The 18,664-nt window shown below is 46.5% G+C and overlaps 1 protein-coding gene across 4 annotated transcripts in view; it reads left to right on the top strand.

Annotated features, from left to right (window-relative positions):
* Mipep (mitochondrial intermediate peptidase) overlaps window positions 1–18,664 on the top strand; it is a 125,615-nt gene that overhangs the window by 6,008 nt on the left and 100,943 nt on the right. For all 4 annotated transcript variants that reach the window (XM_039093685.2, XM_008770779.4, XM_063274693.1 and 1 more), the window contains exons 5-7: window positions 4,942–5,005; window positions 13,155–13,337; window positions 13,861–14,017. In XM_039093685.2, coding sequence (XP_038949613.1) covers window positions 4,942–5,005; window positions 13,155–13,337; window positions 13,861–14,017 — 404 coding nt within the window. The remainder of the gene's footprint in view (window positions 1–4,941; window positions 5,006–13,154; window positions 13,338–13,860; window positions 14,018–18,664) is intronic.

The raw sequence follows: 18,664 nt of genomic DNA on the forward strand, positions 1-18,664 counted from the left end.
ACCTTACTGATTAGCTCTGGTTCATTAGATTGCAATTATTCTCCATAGTAAGAAGCCTGGTACTAACTCAGTACCCAGGAGTACTTGATATATGACCTGAGAAGGAACCTGATTTCTTTGCTTTACAATTTTTATAAGATAAATGTAGAATGAAGATAAATGTAAGATAAATGTAGGATTTTATAAGATAAATAAACTGAGATGGTTCAGTACATAAAAGTATCTGCTGGTAAGCCCAGTGGTCTGAGTTCAGTCCCTGGGACCCACGTGGTGGAAGGAAAAAACTGAGTGCTGCAGTCATTCTCTGACCTCCCTGGTCATGCCAGGGCAGGTATGTACATGTGTGTATACACACACACACACACACATGCACACACACACATACACATGCACACACACGCACACTCACACACACAGATACACACGCACACACACAGATACACATGCACACACACATGCACATACACACACAGATACACATGCACACACACACAGATACACATGCACACACACACAGATACACATGCATACACATGCACACACACAGATACACATGTACACACACATACGCACACTCATAGACACGCACGCACACACTCACACATGCACACATACAAATGCACACACACGCACACTCACAGACATGCACACGCACACACACACACACGCAGATACACATGCACACACACACGCACATACACACATGCATACACACAGATACACATGCACACGCACATGCACACACACAGAGATACACATGCACACATCCTAAGTAAAATAAATGAGATGTAATAATAAAGAAAGCATAGTAGGGCCCACCATTTACTTGCTCATGATATTTGTGTCATACCATAGAAAATTATTGGGACTGGGGATTTAGCTCAGTGGTAGAGCGCTTACCTAGGAAGCGCAAGGCCCTGGGTTTGGTCCCCAGCTCCGAAAAAAAGAACCAAAAAAAAAAGAAAATTATTATTATTCTTTTTTTTTACTTATTTATCCTCTTTTTGATTACGGAAGACTTACGTCCTTTGACTACGTAGTTTCCCTCTTGCTACCTCCATCTTCTTGTCTGTCTCTGTATGTGGCTTGTCACCCCAACCTTATTCCATGGGGCCAACTGGGAATGGAACTTGCTTTCAGTTCAGGTAGGAGTTCAGCTGGGAGCACTGTGGGGAGAGTCTTGGGGACTTACCTCACCAGCAGCTCGTGTGCAGGAACCTCTCATTGCTCCTGAAGCTCGGGATCTGAGCGGGGCTGGCTGTCGTCTGGGTAGTGTTTACTGTGATCTTAGGCTTGGCATGTATTGTCTCCTTAGCAAAGCTAGTCAAGGTGAATGTGTGTGCACCGTCCAGGTGAGTGTTCACCTGCACTAGCTCAGTGTAGCAACACGAAGTATGGTCTAGGTTATTTAGGACCTAGCTTTAATAGCTGGCATTGTTATGTTGTCGGTGTACAAATTTTAGTTGGCTGTCAGCTTATTTTATACACAAAGAACTTATGGATACATCCCCTATTTTAAATTATTTATAGAAACACCAGTAAGAGCATTTGAAGGACAAAGGGAAACGTACATTGGGAAAAAATAAACTGTGACAGAACAGTGGTGCAGAAAGGAGAGCTTTGGGAGAAAACTAGGATTTGAAGTTAAAGCAAATGAAACATAGTGACACTTGAACATCATTGGGAGTGTTGTCAGGCGTCCAGAGGTCCTGCATCTTAGACCATGCCTGTGTAAAGTATTAACCTTGGCAGAACAGAATTGTGGAGTTAATGATGTGTATACTCATGTAGTTGATGAGGAATTAGATTGCGTGATATATATATATATATATATTTACAGATGCATTCCTAGAAATACTAGTTCCCTGAGTGTGTTAGTTTCTTTTCTGTTCTGTGATAATACAAGGACAGCTGAGCAGACAGAAGGCTTATTTAGTTCACAGTGCCAGGCTATAGTCCATCATAGCAAGGAAGTGACAGCAGCAGAAGCGTGAAGGAATTGGTCACATCACATCTATAAGGAACAAAGAGCAAAGAGTGAATGCATGTATGGTTGTGCCCAGCTTGCTTTCTCCACGCTTGCATAGTTCAGGATCTCCTGCCTAGGGAATGGTGCTGCCTACAGTAAGCAGATCTTCCACCACAATAATGGAATTAAGATAAGCCCTCCACAGACCCACCTAATTCAGACAGTCTCTCATGTGACTACCTTCTGAGGCATCAAGTTGACAATTAAAACTAACCATCACAACTCTACCCCTTGCCTGGGAGCTAAACAGGAAGAAACTCTGAAATAGGCTGTTCAGATTTCCTCAGAAGGGTCCCACAGAAGGGCCTATACATTTGGAAGTCTGTTGTACTATTTCTTCCCTTCTTGGAAAATTTGGTGGCTTTCAAGTCTCTGACAAGTCCACCTATAAAACAACCTCCTTTTAATTTGAGGGGTTCTGTGCTGTATGTTTGTGTACATCATGACAAACACATTTTCTAAACAGTATAAAGCTGTTACAGTAGAACCTGGTTACATGAACAAGTTAGAACATCCCTTTGGATAAACTGGAGGGTATGGTGTGTGGAACCTGAGTGCACACACACGGCCTCTAGGAAGCATGAAGAACAACTGAAGTGGAGAAACAATGCTGTCCTCTTAGACAGGAGACAAGAAAACCCAGGGGTGTCTTCTCCTAGCCTGTAAGTTTTTGACTGTCCAGTCTGTGTCTAAAGACTGGTTTTCTTTTGCATGCAAATGATTTTGATGTTAAGAATACCCCAGAGTAGGCTGGGAAAACATCTGATAAAGTAACAAAAGGTCTTGAGCCAGATTTCTCAAACATTTATATAAAAATCCTGTATTTGCAAGCGCTTTCTACTTAAGTTGGAATATTCAGTTAGATAATGAAGATACTTAAGTTGGAATATTCAGTTAGATAATGAAGGACTGAATATTCTTTAAAAGCTACATATGATATTTTAGTAATTGTAACCTCAGATACTCAGGAGGCTAAGGCAGGAGGATCCAGGTTCAAGGTCTTGTAACTTGTAAGACCTGTCACAGAGCAAAAAGTAAAACAGCAGCAGCAGCAAAGCAGGCCCAGGGATAGAGTCCAGCTTAGTGCGTGCAAGCTCTAAATCTGGTTCCTTTCTTTTTTTTTTTAAGATTTATTTATTTTATGTATATGAGTACACTGTAGCTGTCTTCAGACACACCAGAAGAAGGCATCAGATCTCATTACAGATGGTTGTGAGCCACCATGTGGTTGCTGGGATTTGAATTCAGTAAGAGTAGCCAGTGCTCTTAACCTCTGAGCCATCTCTCCAACCCTGTTTTTTGTTTTTTCCAAGACAGGATTACTCTATGGAACTTACTCTGTAGAGCAGGTTGGCTTTGAACTCACAGCAATCTGCCTGTCTCTGCCTCCCAAGTGCTGGGATTAAAGGTGTGTGCCATCACCACTTTGCACATAAATTTTTATAGCAGAGCGATACCATGAAATATTTCTGCTTAAGAAGAGATTACTGGGGACTGGAGAGATGGCTCGGCTGTGAAGAGCACTGGCTGCTCTTCCAGAGGACCTGGGTTCAATTCTCAGCACCCACACGGTGGCTCACAGCTCTCCAGGGGGATCTGACACCCTCACATAGACATAAATGCAGGCAGAACACCAATGCACATAACATTAAAAGCAAATCAGGAAAGAACAGAAACATTTAAGAAAAAAGAGCTGTTTTTACAGTGCTTTGGAAAGGAAGAGGGTGTGAGGTGCTTCATGAGACAGTTAGGGGCCCCGTGGTGTGAGGTGGGTCATGGGACAGTTGGGGACCCCGTGGTGTGAGGTGGGTCATGGGACAGTTGGGGACCCTGTGGAGTGTTCTGCATTGTTTATGAAAGCATGCAAATGGCTGCATTGTTAATGGGACCTATTAATTATTTTGAGTCAGGCTCTAAAACTCCCTATTAGTCCAGCATTGCTCAAAGTTGCAATCCTCCTGTCTCTCCTCTTTTTGGAGGGCTGGAAGTATAGGCTTCTCAGATGCCTAGTAAGGTCCTTGAAGTTTTAGACATCTAGAAGACCTTGATTTGAGAACAGCTTACTGCTATAGAACCTGCGTAGTGTATGTACAACACTGTGTGTGATCCCAGTACCATGGGGAGACCATGTGTGAAGAAGTTTAGAATAATATTAATTCTGTTCATTCAAGATATATTTGGTATGGTGGTACTCCCCTATAATCTCAGGACTCCAAAGGCTGAGGCAGGAGGATCACAAGTTTGAAGCTAGCTTGAACTGTAGAACAAGATCCTATTTTCTAAAACAAAAACAGGAATACATTACTAAGTAGAATTACATGATATAATAATCAGGAAAATAAATATATTCACTTTTGAAAGTCCAAGCCAGAAGAATATATTAAATGCTTCATTAATCTACCATTAGAAACAAAAGCAACTAAAAAAAAATGGCATTGACAGGAACATTGTTAATTGGCTTCAAGCCTGAAGACAGACTAAAAGGAAAGCACAGTTCTCTCCAGTCACGATGCTCACTTCTGGCACAGCATCAGAGAGAAGCTGGCCTGCTGCACCGGTTGGAAGAAACACTGAGAAGTCCACGCCGGGGTCCTTGGGAAGCTGTCCAAGTGTGAACTGACCCTGGTTTTAGTTACTGGGGTTTGGATGGAGTGGAAATAACTAGGATGCTAGGCTCCCAGCTTCATCAGGTTAAACGCTGACATGACAGCCAGTAGGGACTCTCAGTCAGCTGGGTACCGTGCCTGCTTCTGAGATACTAAATTTCTTGTTTCAGACAAAGAAACAAATTGTGGCTGTGTTGAAGTAGTTCCCTTTAATAATAAGTGTTAGAATCCTGATTTGAACATAAAGACTGATTTTTGGTTGTAATTTTAATGAACTTTTGTAACTTTTGCTCACTTTTATTTTAGGCGAGTAGCCGAACTATTTATGTTTGATTTTGAAATCAGTGGAATCCATCTAGATGAAGAAAAGGTAAATCTTTTTTTCTTTTAAAACATGCTCTTAAATTTGTTTCTCTTATGCACAGATTGGCCTGAATGTATGTATGTGTACCTCATGTGTGGCCTTGGAGGTAGGAAGAGGGTAAGAGCCCCTGGGTCTGCAGTTACAGGTGGTTTGGAACCACCATGTGGGTGCTGGGAACCAGTTCCGACTCCCACCATCTCTCTTTTTTAACCATCTCTCCACCCAAGTCTTTTCTTTCTTCAAATAGGGTCTATGTAGCCCCAGCTGCCCTGGAACTTGCTATGTAGACTAGGCTGGCCTCAAACTCACTCTTCGTCCTGAGTATTAGGATTAAAGGTGCGTGACAGCACATGGGGGCACATTTATTTATCTGTCCGTCTGCTTACCTACTTACCTCTCTACCTGTTTATTTAGAGATAGGGTCTTCTGTGCCCAGGATAGCTTTGATCTTGCTCTGTAGTTGAAGATGTACTTGCCTTTCTCATCTTGCTCAAGGCTTTGTGCTAGGGATTAAGCCCAGGGCACTGAACCATTGAACCAGGGCAAGCATTCCACCAGCTGGCCTCTATCGTCAGCTCTTTTTTATTTTTCTGAAGACAGGGTTTCCTATTGACCAGATCGGCCTAGAACTTGCTATGTAGCAGAGGCTGGCCTTGAACTCCTGACCTTCTTCCCTTCACCTCCTATTGTATTACAAGCATATGTCACCACACCAGGCTTCCAGCTGCTTTTGGCCAGTGTTGTTAATAATATTTAGTTGCCAGAGCCCTTGGGTATCACTTGACTGGGTATTAGTAAACTCTAAGGACTTTTTCACTTGTCATAAAATTCTTCTGTGGGTGGTATCTAACTGTAGTGCTCTCTGGAAGCTGGCCCGTCACTCCTGCTAATCCAAAATGAAGTGACAACCCAGCTCGAATGTTGTAGGTATCATGGAATGCGGCTGAGATGGGGACTAGGTGGACTGATGACACAGGTGTGTGTTCACACTCGACGAGCCTGGAGCATCCACACACTTACTGTGGCAGCAGGCAGTGTTGTTGTGACCTGAAGTGTTCTCTCTGGATGAGGGCCTGGCACATCTCCCAGCCTCTTGTTTCACAGGGGCAGAAACAAAGTAACTTGCTAAGGCTCCCAGCCTTAGTGCTGGGAGTCCCCACACTGGCTGCTGCTGTCCCAAGAATAGGATGCTCTGCCAATCTAGTCCCTTGTGTGGGTAGCAGCTCAGTGTTGGGCAGGAGAAGTGACCAGATGCCGTCCAGAGTGGCTCCCCATGGCCTCCTCTGCTTGCCCACAGTCCAGTTATTATTATTTTTAAAGATAGCTCTTTCCATCCTAATAAAAGTAGGGAATCCAAAGCTATTTACCTAGGGACAGAAGTTTATCAGAATTTCGTCTTGGGACCTCTGGGCCTGAGGCTTCTCTTCTGGATCAACCAAGGGCAGATGAAAAACGTTCAGAAAACAGTGTGTCTGCACTGAGCTGAGAGCAGACTTTTCTAGCGGCTTTAGTGCTCTCACCTGGCCTTTACATTGTGTTATACGTCCTAAGTGATCGAGGGATGTTCCGGAGTTGATAGGAGGAGGTGCATAGGTTCCACGCAATGCAGGACTATTCTGCTGCCAAGGTTGGAGTGTCTTCGCACTAATCTATACCACAGAGCATTTCTATGCCCTGTCTGAAAAATAGGAGGTCTCTATCTTTCTGTCTCTCTCTCTCTCTTAAAGATTTATTTGTTTATTCTATACAAGTACACTGTAGCTGTCCTCAGACACACCAAAAGAGGGCATCAGATCTCTTTACAGATGGTTGTGAGCCACCATGTGGTTGCTGGGAATTGAACTCAGGACCTCTGGAAGAGCAGTCAGTGCTCTTAACCACTGAGTCATCTCTCCAGCCCTCTCTTAATTTTTGATGTTTTGTTTATTGCAACACTGTATCCACTTTGTCTGGCCTTGAACTTATGGTGCTCTTCTTGCCTCTGCCTCCTGAGTGCTGGGATCACTTGTGTGAGGCACTGCTCCTGGCTAATCAACCATAGTGGGTTCATTCGATCACCCGTGGGCCCATCTGTCAGGACTCAGCAAGTAACTCGTGGTTTGCCTCCAAGTCTGGGATATCTTTCAGTCAGGTCCCTTCGGCAGCGCTCCATTGCCTGAGGTGCACACCTTTTCAGCAGCAGACCATTTCTTCGATGACTTAGACTACTTCTGTTTGAGTCACCCCAGAAAGTGTGGAGTCACCACAGTGCTCTTTCCCTGAAGCTCATCTCACACTGACTAGATGAGCCGGCTGGCTGAGACGCCTCTCTTCTCAGCCATGACAGGGAACGCCTCCAATCATTTGCCGCAGTAAAGCAGGCTTCTCCCCATACCCACATAGTGCCTTTGAGAGTCTGTTTCATGATGAAAAGCTGGTGACCCCAGAGGCCTGAGGAGCAATCAGTAAGCCACAGACTTGTTAGGTTTTGTTCCTTGGGACACGATCTTGCTCTGTAGCCTGAGCTGCTCTAGAGCTCTCAGATGTGAGGGTTGCATGCCTGAGCCACCACCCCTAGCTTTTTATTCTTGAAGTAAGGTCTCACTGTGTAGCTTGTGCTGGCCTCAAACCCATGTTTATTCCACTTCAGCCTCCCAGATGCTTGGGATTTCGGCACATGGAGAAATCACATGTCTGTCATCTGCAGTGCTGGGGGTTGAATTTAGGGCCTCATGCATGCTACCGAAGTGCTCTGACACTGAGCTGGATCTCCAGGAGATCGTGTGTGTTTTTCATGTATACCTGTTTTAGATTCAGTAAATTACCTCATGACTGTAAGACGAATCATTGACACGCTAGTCACCGTTAACTGAGTTTGACGTCTTCTGCTTGCTTGTTGGTAAGCGATGGGGTGTCCCGTATTACAGTCTAGCTTGATGGGGTCTCATGAATCACAGGCTACCGATGAGCTTTCTGTGCAGCTGAGAATATCTTTCTGCCTCCATCTCCCAAGCGCTAGTGACGTAGACCTTCTCCATTATGCCAGCTTTAAGAGGTGCTGGGATCAAACCCAGGGCTCCTGCATGCCAGGCTAGCACTCATCCGACTGAGTACGGTCCCACCCAGATCCTGCTTTGTTAACTTGCGAGGTAACATTGCTGTGCACAGCTTTCCATTGTACAGAATGTTCGTTAAAGCTGCGTTTGAACGTGCACTGACTGACATTTATGTTCAGTTCCCCTAACACAGCCACAGCCATTCTAACCCAGCACGCACATCCTTTGTTTTTTTTGTTTTTTTTTGTTTTTTCCGGAGCTGGGGACCGAACTCAGGGCCTTGTGCTTGCTAGGCAAGCGCTCTACCACTGAGCTAAATCCCCAACCCCCAGCACGCACATCCTTGTAGCATACCCGCTCTTTCTCACCAAGTGACCTCAGGGGCTGTCAGCATTAAAGATGCAGGAGACAAGTCAGTGTTTCTCTGCAGCTCCTGTGTGCTCTTCCAAATGCCCCCGGGACAGGGCTGACATCACCTACTTTGGAAGGGAGGTTCTGGAGGCGGCCCACCGACAGGACATAATTTTCATACCGCAAAGGCTTATGTTCTTCCAGGTTTGCTTTGGTCAATTTTGAGGCAGGGTGTTGCTGCGTCCTTGGGCTGGCTTTGAACTCCTGAACTCCAGCACATCTGCTTCCCTCTTCCCCGAGTAACTGCAGCTACAGGCGTGGGCCTCTGTGTTTGCCAGTTTTCAGTTTATTTTAAGTCATGAATATGACTTAGGAGTTTGAAATTAACAGTTTGCTTTAAGTGTTTCGAGTAGTTTCACAGGGTGTTTAGATTGTTCTGAAATGATGGAATGATATGTTCGGAACATAGCTACAGTCAGAAAGTGAACTAGATTTTTCCAGAGGCTTTAACTCTTGATAAAATTTGGGGGATGATTAATTTTATTACGTTATGATTTACCTTTTTTTATAAAAAGGCTTTGGGAAAAATTTCAGAACTATAGTTTTTAGACACCATTCATCATTTTTGTTATTCCACTGATAACCACAAGGTGGCAATACAGCTGCAAGAGGAGTCTGCATTAAGACAGAAGGTATTGGAAACCAGTTTTTCCCAGTAAAGTTTGCATTTTCCATATTGAAGCTTTAGGGCACTATTCTATGTTGACTTTTTTGGATACTGAAGTCTTGTTATACACACAGGCTGGCATTTAACTGTCGGTGAGTTCAGGCTGACTTTGAACACTGAAATGCCTGTCTCCACATCCCCCAGGACTGGGATTATATGTGTGTACTGCCATAGCTGATGTATTTTAGCTTTTGAGACAGGGTCTTGCATAGCCCAGGATGGCATGGGCTCCCTGTGTTGATGAGGTCGCTTCCATTTCCTCGGTGCTGGATTGCATGCAGTTTGTACAGTGCTGAGGACCAAGTTCAGGCTCTGTGCTGAGCTACACCACCCCAGTCCTTCTCAGCTTCTTGTCAAGTACACATTTACATCTTATAGATTTGTCTGAAAAAGGTGTGGCTTAATAATTCTTTAAGGGCACGTCACATGACTCACCTGAAGCCCAGTCTGAAGCCTGACTTGTTTCTTCCTGATGAAGAACTGAAAGAACGTCCCTGGGCACTTTCTCATTGGCCTCAGAGCCTACATGGATACAATTTATGTTTCATCTTAGACTATCTGTGCTGTATGCTGGGATTAAGGCTCAGCGGGCAGAGTGTTTGCCCAGCATGTATGGGGCCCTGGGTTCAAGCCTCAGCGCTGCATAACCAAGGATGATGGTGCAGGCTTGCAATCTCATCATTCAGTGGAGCTGTGGTGGGGGAGAGCTGGAGGCAGGCGGAGCAGAAGTCTAAATTCATCCTGAGCTGCACACGTAGCCAGCCTGGGCTGCATGAGACTGTCTCAATTAATTAATTAATTATTTGACGTGACTCCTTTGACCGTGAACCTTAGGAACTCCTTCTCTCCAGAAATTGTGTTCTAGAGTGTGACTGCAAGCTAAAACTTAATGATTGTGCCAGTACCAGTGTGGACACACCTGACCAAGGAACGGGTTCCATGTGCCACACACCTGGGTCATGGTGCAGAAGATGCAGCTCTGCCTCTCAGGCCTCGGCCTACCCACTCCTCTTCCATTTTTAAGCCAGTGGTCCTCCTGCTATACTGAGTGCATGCCCCGTGCCCTGTTTTTAAGCGCTCTGTTGCAGGTGAACCGGAGCCGCTTACCTAAACCTGTTGGGTGCTCATTCTTCTCCGAGGTGCTCACTCTTCTCTGAGGTGCTCGCTCTTCTCTGAGGTGCTCGCTCTTCTCTGAGGTGCTCATCTTCTCTGAGGTGCTCACTCTTCTCTGAGGTCTTACTCTTCTCTGAGGTGCTCACTCTTCTCTGAGGTGCTCACTCTTCTCTGAGGTGCTCACTTTTCTCTGAGGTGCTCATCTTCTCTGAGGTGCTCACTCTTCTCTGAGGTGCTCACTCTTCTCTGAGGTGCTCACTCTTCTCTGAGGTGCTCACTCTTCTCTGAGGTGCTCACTTCTTCTCTGAGGTGCTCACTTCTTCTCTGAGGTGCTCACTTCTTCTCTGAGGTGCTCATTCTTCTCTGAGGTCTTACTCTTCTCTGAGGTGCTCACTCTTCTCTGAGGTGCTCACTTTTCTCTGAGGTGCTTACTCTTCTCTGAGGTGCTCACTCTTCTCTGAGGTGCTCACTCTTCTCTGAGGTGCTCACTCTTCTCTGAGGTGCTCACTTCTTCTCTGAGGTGCTCACTCTTCTCTGAGGTGCTCACTTCTTCTCTGAGGTGCTCATCTTCTCTAAGGTGCTCATTCTTTGAGGTCTTACTCTTCTCTGAGGTGCTCACTCTTCTCTGAGGTGCTCACTTTTCTCTGAGGTGCTCATTTTCTCTGAGGTGCTCACTCTTCTCTGAGGTGCTCGCTCTTCTCTGAGGTGCTCACTCTTCTCTGAGGTGCTCACTCTTCTGTGAGGTGCTCACTCTTCTCTGAGGTGCTCACTCTTCTCTGAGGTGCTCGCTCTTCTCTGAGGTGCTCGCTCTTCTCTGAGGTGCTCACTTTTTCTCTGAGGTGCTCACCTTCTCTGAGGTGCTCACTTTTCTCTGAGGTGCTCACTCTTCTCTGAGGTGCTCATCTTCTCTGAGGTGCTCGCTCTTCTCTGAGGTGCTCACTTCTTCTCTGAGGTGCTCACTCTTCTCTGAGGTGCTCATCTTCTCTGAGGTGCTCATTCTTCTCCGAGGTGCTCACTCTTCTCCGAGGTGCTCACTCTTCTCCGAGGTGCTCACTCTTCTCTGAGGTGCTCATTCTTCTCTGAGGTGCTCATTCTTCTCTGAGGTCTTACTCTTCTCTGAGGTGCTCACTCTTTTCTGAGGTGCTCACTCTTTTCTGAGGTGCTCATCTTCTCTGAGGTGCTCATCTTCTCTGAGGTGCTCACTCTTCTCTGAGGTGCTCACTCTTCTCTGAGGTGCTCACTCTTCTCTGAGGTGCTCGCTCTTCTCTGAGGTGCTCACTTTTTCTCTGAGGTGCTCACCTTCTCTGAGGTGCTCACTTCTTCTCTGAGGTGCTCATCTTCTCTAAGGTGCTCATTCTTCTCTGAGGTCTTACTCTTCTCTGAGGTGCTCACTCTTCTCTGAGGTGCTCACTTTTCTCTGAGGTGCTCATCTTCTCTGAGGTGCTCACTCTTCTCCGAGGTGCTCACTCTTCTCTGAGGTGCTCACTTCTTCTCTGAGGTGCTCATCTTCTCTAAGGTGCTCATTCTTCTCTGAGGTCTTACTCTTCTCTGAGGTGCTCACTCTTCTCTGAGGTGCTCACTTTTCTCTGAGGTGCTCATCTTCTCTGAGGTGCTCACTTTTCTCTGAGGTGCTCATCTTCTCTGAGGTGCTCACTCTTCTCTGAGGTGCTCACTCTTCTCTGAGGTGCTCACTCTTCTCTGAGGTGCTCACTCTTCTCTGAGGTGCTCACTTCTTCTCTGAGGTGCTCACTCTTCTCTGAGGTGCTTACTCTTCTCTGAGGTGCTTACTCTTCTCTGAGGTGCTCACTCTTCTCTGAGGTGCTCACTTCTTCTCTGAGGTGCTCACTCTTCTCTGAGGTGCTCACTTCTTCTCTGAGGTGCTCATCTTCTCTAAGGTGCTCATTCTTTGAGGTCTTACTCTTCTCTGAGGTGCTCATCTTCTCTGAGGTGCTCACTCTTCTCCGAGGTGCTCACTCTTCTCTGAGGTGCTCACTTCTTCTCTGAGGTGCTCATCTTCTCTAAGGTGCTCATTCTTCTCTGAGGTCTTACTCTTCTCTGAGGTGCTCACTCTTCTCTGAGGTGCTCACTTTTCTCTGAGGTGCTCATCTTCTCTGAGGTGCTCACTTTTCTCTGAGGTGCTCATCTTCTCTGAGGTGCTCACTCTTCTCTGAGGTGCTCACTCTCCTCTGAGGTGCTCACTCTTCTCTGAGGTGCTCACTTCTTCTCTGAGGTGCTCATTCTTCTCAGGTCTTACTCTTCTCTGAGGTGCTCACTCTTCTCTGAGGTGCTCACTCTTCTCTGAGGTGCTCACTCTTCTCTGAGGTGCTCATCTTCTCTAAGGTGCTCATTCTTCTCTGAGGTCTTACTCTTCTCTGAGGTCCTCACTCTTCTCTGAGGTGCTCACTTTTCTCTGAGGTGCTCATTTTCTCTGAGGTGCTTACTCTTCTCTGAGGTGCTCGCTCTTCTCTGAGGTGCTCACTCTTCTCTGAGGTGCTTACTCTTCTCTGAGGTGCTCACTCTTCTCTGAGGTGCTCACTCTTCTCTGAGGTGCTCGCTCTTCTCTGAGGTGCTCGCTCTTCTCTGAGGTGCTCGCTCTTCTCTGAGGTGCTCACTCTTCTCTGACCTGAACCTGTTGGGTGCTCACTACTGTTCTGTGCAGATCTGTGTTTCTCATTTCCCTTCCCTCTTTGCCCATTGGTCTTTTAAATTTAACACCTTTCTAATGTGCTCTTCAAATACTTAATTTTTAAATGCAACTGAACAGGTGTAACCAGCCCACTGTTGACTTACTTAATGAGGTGTTTGGGGACAGAGGATTACACAAGTGTTCTGTAGCAACAGTTCAGGTGCTGTTTTCCTGCCACTGTTTTTGTCTGTCTGTGAACCGCTAGTTTACATTGCTTTTAATCACCTTTTCTCCCACATGTAGCGCAGAAGAGCCGTGGACCTCAATGTTAAGATCTTGGACTTGAGTAGTGCTTTCCTCATGGGAACCAACTTTCCCATCAAGATCCAGAAGCATCTCTTACCAGAGCACATTCAGCACCACTTTGCTCGTGATGGAAGGCATTTAGTCATCGATGGTCTACATGCGGAAGCCTCCGATGACCTGGTAGGAAGGAGTCTCCCGTTGCTTCTCTGTGTCCCACCTGAGTACCAATGGATGGTCTTACTGTGCTATTGTATAGACTGATGCACTCACGGTACAGGATATTGCGGCCTTAGAGATCTTGTTGCGTTGCTAAGATCCGGAAGTTTAATTTGTGACACAGTTAATTCTACAGATGCTGTGAATAAAGAAAGTAGTTAAAATTCATGTCTCTTAAGGAATTACGTTTTGGAGTATAGTCAATAACTAATATGGTTCCTTTTCATTCTTGAGGTCATTGTGTCCCCAGGAATAGGTGCCTTCTGCACAGAGACAGAGCATTGGCAAATTGACTTCTCAGAGGGAGCATGTGCAGTTATGTCCTAGAAAAGCACTGTAGACCTGGTGTGGCCTGTTCTTTTGCTTTGGAAGCCATGGCCAGCTGTGGGCAGTGTGGGAAGCATTGGCCCGAGTGGTTGTTGTGTAGGCTTTTGAACCATGACGTTTAGATCTTTGAATTTCTCTTCTTTCACCCTTTTAACTACAGGTTCGGGAGGCTGCTTATAAAATTTTCCTTTATCCCAATGCTGATCAGTTGAAGTGTTTGGAGGAGTTGCTAAGCAGCCGAGATCTTCTGGCAAACCTAGTAGGCTATTCTACCTTTTCCCACAGGGCCCTCCAGGGAACCATAGCCCAGACTCCAGGTGAGCCTCTTTATCCAAATTCTAAGAACAAACAGGACTTTGACGAAATGGAATTTCTAGTGGAAGTATGGCTAGCTCGAGAGCCACCCCTGCAAACTCTGCTCCCAGCTCAGAACTTTTGATTTAAATATAAATAAATGAATTTAAAAAACAAAAGACCTTTGCCTTGCAGCCCAGCCTGTCTTTGAACTCACAGTCTTCTTGCTTGAGCTTCCTGTGCTGTCATGTCCTACAGTAGATGGTTTTCTTTTTGTTTTTATCTATTCAGAGAACCTTTTATTGATACTTTTGACATCTACTGATAGAACTCTAATTAAAACAAATAATTTGACCTGTGTTGTGTGCATATGCTGAGAGTTAAGTCAACTCTAGGTTTTCACTTATTATTAATTTTAAATGAATTTTCATTCTAACCCAGCCCAGTGTCATCAGGTTGGAATTTAGAGCGAGAGGATGAAAGATGATGGGTTTGCTAAGCCCATAGTGGTGAGGTCATCGCCCAGAACAGTCCTGCGAGGAAGGTTCATGCTAGGTGGACAAGGGAAGTGCGATTGGGTAAACTGGCCTTGTGCTTTTGAGGTCCTGATGATTCAGGATATCTGGCTGTCACACACGGCTAGCAATGTCAGTGAACACATGTGAGCTTTTCAGAGGCATTTTAGCATCGACAGTTGAGGCAGTGAATCAGCAGCAGGGTGTTGAGGATGGCAGAGCCCCTTAGACTCCAGCTGTACTATGGCTTGTCACTCCAACCTTATTCCATGGGGCCAACTGGGAATGGAACTTGCTTTCAGTTCAGGTAGGAGTTCAGCTGGGAGCACTGTGGGGAGAGTCTTGGGGACTTACCTCACCAGCAGCACGTGTGCAGGAACCTCTCATTGCTCCTGAAGCTCGGGATCTGAGTGGGGCTGGCTGTCGTCTGGGTAGTGTTTACTGTGATCTTAGGCTTGACATGTATTGTCTTCCTTAGCAAAGCTAGTCAAGCTTGAATGGTGGGACAGTGACTAAGAAGAAAAGGAAGCTGAGTGCGTTCTCCAAAGGAGACCAGAGGGACACCCTGACTTTGAATACTGTGGCAGGGCAGTGTGGAGAGGACTGGGGACTGGCCTTATTAAAGTTCATGAGACTCACAGTAGCTAAAATCAGCCTATCTGTGGCAAGCAAGTTTGCCCTCCTGCCAAGTGGTTGGTATGGTGACATTTTGGAAAAAACTGCTGTACACAGTCACATGAGATGTGACTTGTGTCCTTGAGGATTTAAGCTTTACAGCAAATGCTTAGTGTAGACAACAGTGTCATAAAATTTTAGCAGGTGGGTGTTTGTCAACTAATTAAATGGCTTGTGAGTTTCAGGACAGTGATGACATTGGAGAAATGGTGGGCTTTCCCAGAGAGCAGGGCAGAAGGAGAAGGACTGAGCTTACAGTGGCCATCCATTTGGTGGTGAGTCAGAGACAGCCACGTAGTGAGCGAGCATCGGGTTTATTTTTAGGAAGTCTCATTTCAGTGGTGTGTGTGTGTGTGTGTGTGTGTGCGCGTGTGTGCGCGTGTGTGCGTGCGTGTGTGTGTGCATGTGCGTGTGCGTGTGCGTGTGTGCGTGTGTGCATGTGCGTGTGTGTGTATGTGTGTGCGTGTGTGCGTGTGTGTGTATGTGTGTGTGCGTGTGTGTGTGAGTGTGTGTGTGCGTGTGTGCGTGTGTGTGTGCGCGTGTGTGCGTGCGTGTGTGTGTGCGTATGTGTGTGCGTATGTGTGTGCGTGTGTGCGTGTGTGTGTGCGTGTGCGTGTGCGTATGTGTGTGCATGTGTGTATGTGTGTGCGTGTGTGCGTGTGTGTGTATGTGTGTGTGTGCGTGTGTGCGTGTGCGTGTGCGTGTGTGTGCGTGCGTATGTGCGTGTGTGTGTGCGTGTGTGTGCGTGTGTGCGTGTGTGTGCGTGTGTGCACGTGCGTGTGTGTGCGCGTGTGTGCGTGTGTGTGCGTGTGTGTGTGCGTGTGTGTGCGTGTGTGTGTATGTGTGTGCGTGTGTGTGTGCGTATGTGTGTGTGTGCATGTGTGCGTGTGCGTATGTGTGTGCGTGTGTGTGTGCGTGTGTTTGTGTGTGCGTGTGTGTATGTGTGTGTGCATGTGTGTGCGTGTGTGTGTGCGTGTGTGTGTGCGTGTGTGTGTGCGTGTGTGTGTGCGTGTGTGTGCGCGCGTGTGTGCGTGCGTGTGAGTGCGTGTGTGTGTGCGTGTGTGTGCGTGTGTGTGCGCGTTTGCGTGTGTGCGTGCGTGTGTGTGTGCGTGTGTGTGCGCGCGTGCGTGTGTGTGTATGTGTGTGTGCGTGTGTGCGTGTGTGTGCATGTGTGTGTGCATGTGCGTGTGTGTGTGTGCGTGTGTGTGCGCACAACCGTGTATATGTGGAGGCCCATGTTGGATGCTGGGAGTCTTCCCCAGTTGCTCTCCACCATGTTTTTTGAGACATAATCTTTCCTTTAACCTAGACTTCACCAATTGGGCTGGACTATCTAGCCAGCAGGTCCCAAGGAGCCTCGTGTCTTGACCTTCTGAGTGTTGGGGTTACAGGCGAGTGCGGCTGTGTGTGTGTGTGTGTGTGTGTGTGTGTGTGTGTGTGTGTGTGTGTGTTTCCTGTGTGGACTCAGGTCCTCATGCCCACATGGCAAGCACTCACCTGACTGCATCACCCCCTCAGTCGGTCTTAATACTCCTTCCAGACTCTTCACATGTCACTAGGAAAAACACGGTTGACTGAATAAAACACGCCTGGGTGGAAATCAAATGCACATGGGGAGGTTTATCTGGAACTGTTGTCTGTGGTGACTGAGATGGTGGAGAGCTTCGAATGCAGGCTTTTTTGTCTCCGTTTCAGTTGCTGACGCAGTTAACTTGGCACCCGAGAGAGAGTGTGTGTGAGACTTTGTGAAGATGACAGGGGCAAGGAACTGGCTGTGGCTGAGGTTAACCCCATTCTCTGCTTAGCCTGTCATTTGACTCAGAAAGGAGATAGCTTAAAGAGAGGACAAGAAATTAAACCCATAGAAAAGATCATCTGGAAAATATAAAGGCTGTGTTTGTGGCTGACTGAAACAGACATAAAAGCATTGCGCGGAGTTGGAGGGCAGAGGGCAGCCTGGGATGCTTCCCAGGGAACGGAGGGTTCTGCTGCTTGTCCTCCTTGGGTCTCTCTGTAAGCTGCAGTGAGACCGAGACCAGGCGGAAGACCTTGTCTAGTTATGCTTGGTGTAGGTCCGGAGTAGGCTATTTACAGTTGTCTGTAAATGAAGAACTGTGACCCAGGGAAACTTTGCTTTTTAATGCAGCATTTTTGGTGAACCGTTTTTCTAAACTGTGCTGATACCATGTATGTCTTTATTGGTGTATATTATATAAGGTGATGGTTTCAGAGGCTGATTTTGTTTAAATGTCAGGAACTTTGACCCTGTTCACTCCCCACTAGCCTCCCTTGCTGTGAGCTCCCTGACTCTCCTCAGATGTGTGTCTACAGTTACTTTGCTTAATGACATGATCTGAGAACATGGCGTTTGGGGGTTGGGGTTACCTAGAAGGATTTGAAGTGGAGAGTAGCGGTTGGCTCTGATCAAGATACATTCTACATGTGTGTTAGATTCTCAAAGAAGTTCAAAATTCCAAATGACTATCTCCAGTTCCATCCAGTTTCCTGAAGAAGATGATTCTTTATACCCAAGTAAAGCTCTCTGTCTGTCTCTGTCTGACTGTCTGTCTGTCTGTCTGTCTCTGTCTGTCTCTCTGCGTCTATCTCTCTCTCTCTTTCTCATTTCTTTATTATTTCATCTGTGAATGGGCATCTAGACGGCCTCTGTAATTGGCTGTTGTGTGTGAGTGCACAGCACTGCGGTTGTACACTGACTCAGTACTTTACATAGCACACAAGACAGGAGTGCTGGACCTGCAGGCGGTTCGCATAGTGTTGAGGTCCCTTCACTGCTGATTTCTGTACTATTTCACAGAATCAGCAGTGGTGCTAAGGGCTCCTCCCTGCCCACCCTTGCCTTGGGGTTTTGGTTCTTGTTTTTCCATAACAGCCATTCTGATTAGAGTAGGAAGGATTCACATACGTTTGCATTTCCCGAGATGGCTAGGGGTGTTGAGCTATTTTGAGACACGGTCTCCCTGCGGAGCTGGGCTGGGCTGGCCTTGACTCCTGCATGCACTGATTTTTAGAAGCAAGCCAGCATCTAGTTAATCTTGAAACTTAAGAATAATTAGACATATCTGTGACACTTCTTGTTCATATATCTGGACAGGAGTTTTAGGTTTGTAAGGGTGTGAAAATCTCTGAAGGAAGATCCAACTCTGATAGTATGCAGAAAGGAAGAGTGTTTATTCTGCAGAAAAACCGGCATGTGGGGGTCAACCATTCTTTGAAATGGCGACCTCAGATAAAGGCACACAGGCCTTCTTATAGGGAACCGGGGGAACTCTCTAGAAGAATTGGGTAATCTAAAATTTCATTGGTGGGTGCTAGGGGGTGATCAGTGGTCTCCCTTCCTCTGTCATGAGCATTTAATCATGTGATGAAATAAAGGGCTATCCAGTGCAGATGGCCCATTCCGAGATCGCTATTTCCCCTGAAACCAGGCCTGGTCCTCAAAATGGAGACAAATGGGGTCCT

This window comes from Rattus norvegicus, chromosome 15 (assembly GCF_036323735.1).
Source record: "Rattus norvegicus strain BN/NHsdMcwi chromosome 15, GRCr8, whole genome shotgun sequence".
NCBI classification, from domain to species: Eukaryota; Metazoa; Chordata; class Mammalia; order Rodentia; family Muridae; genus Rattus; species Rattus norvegicus.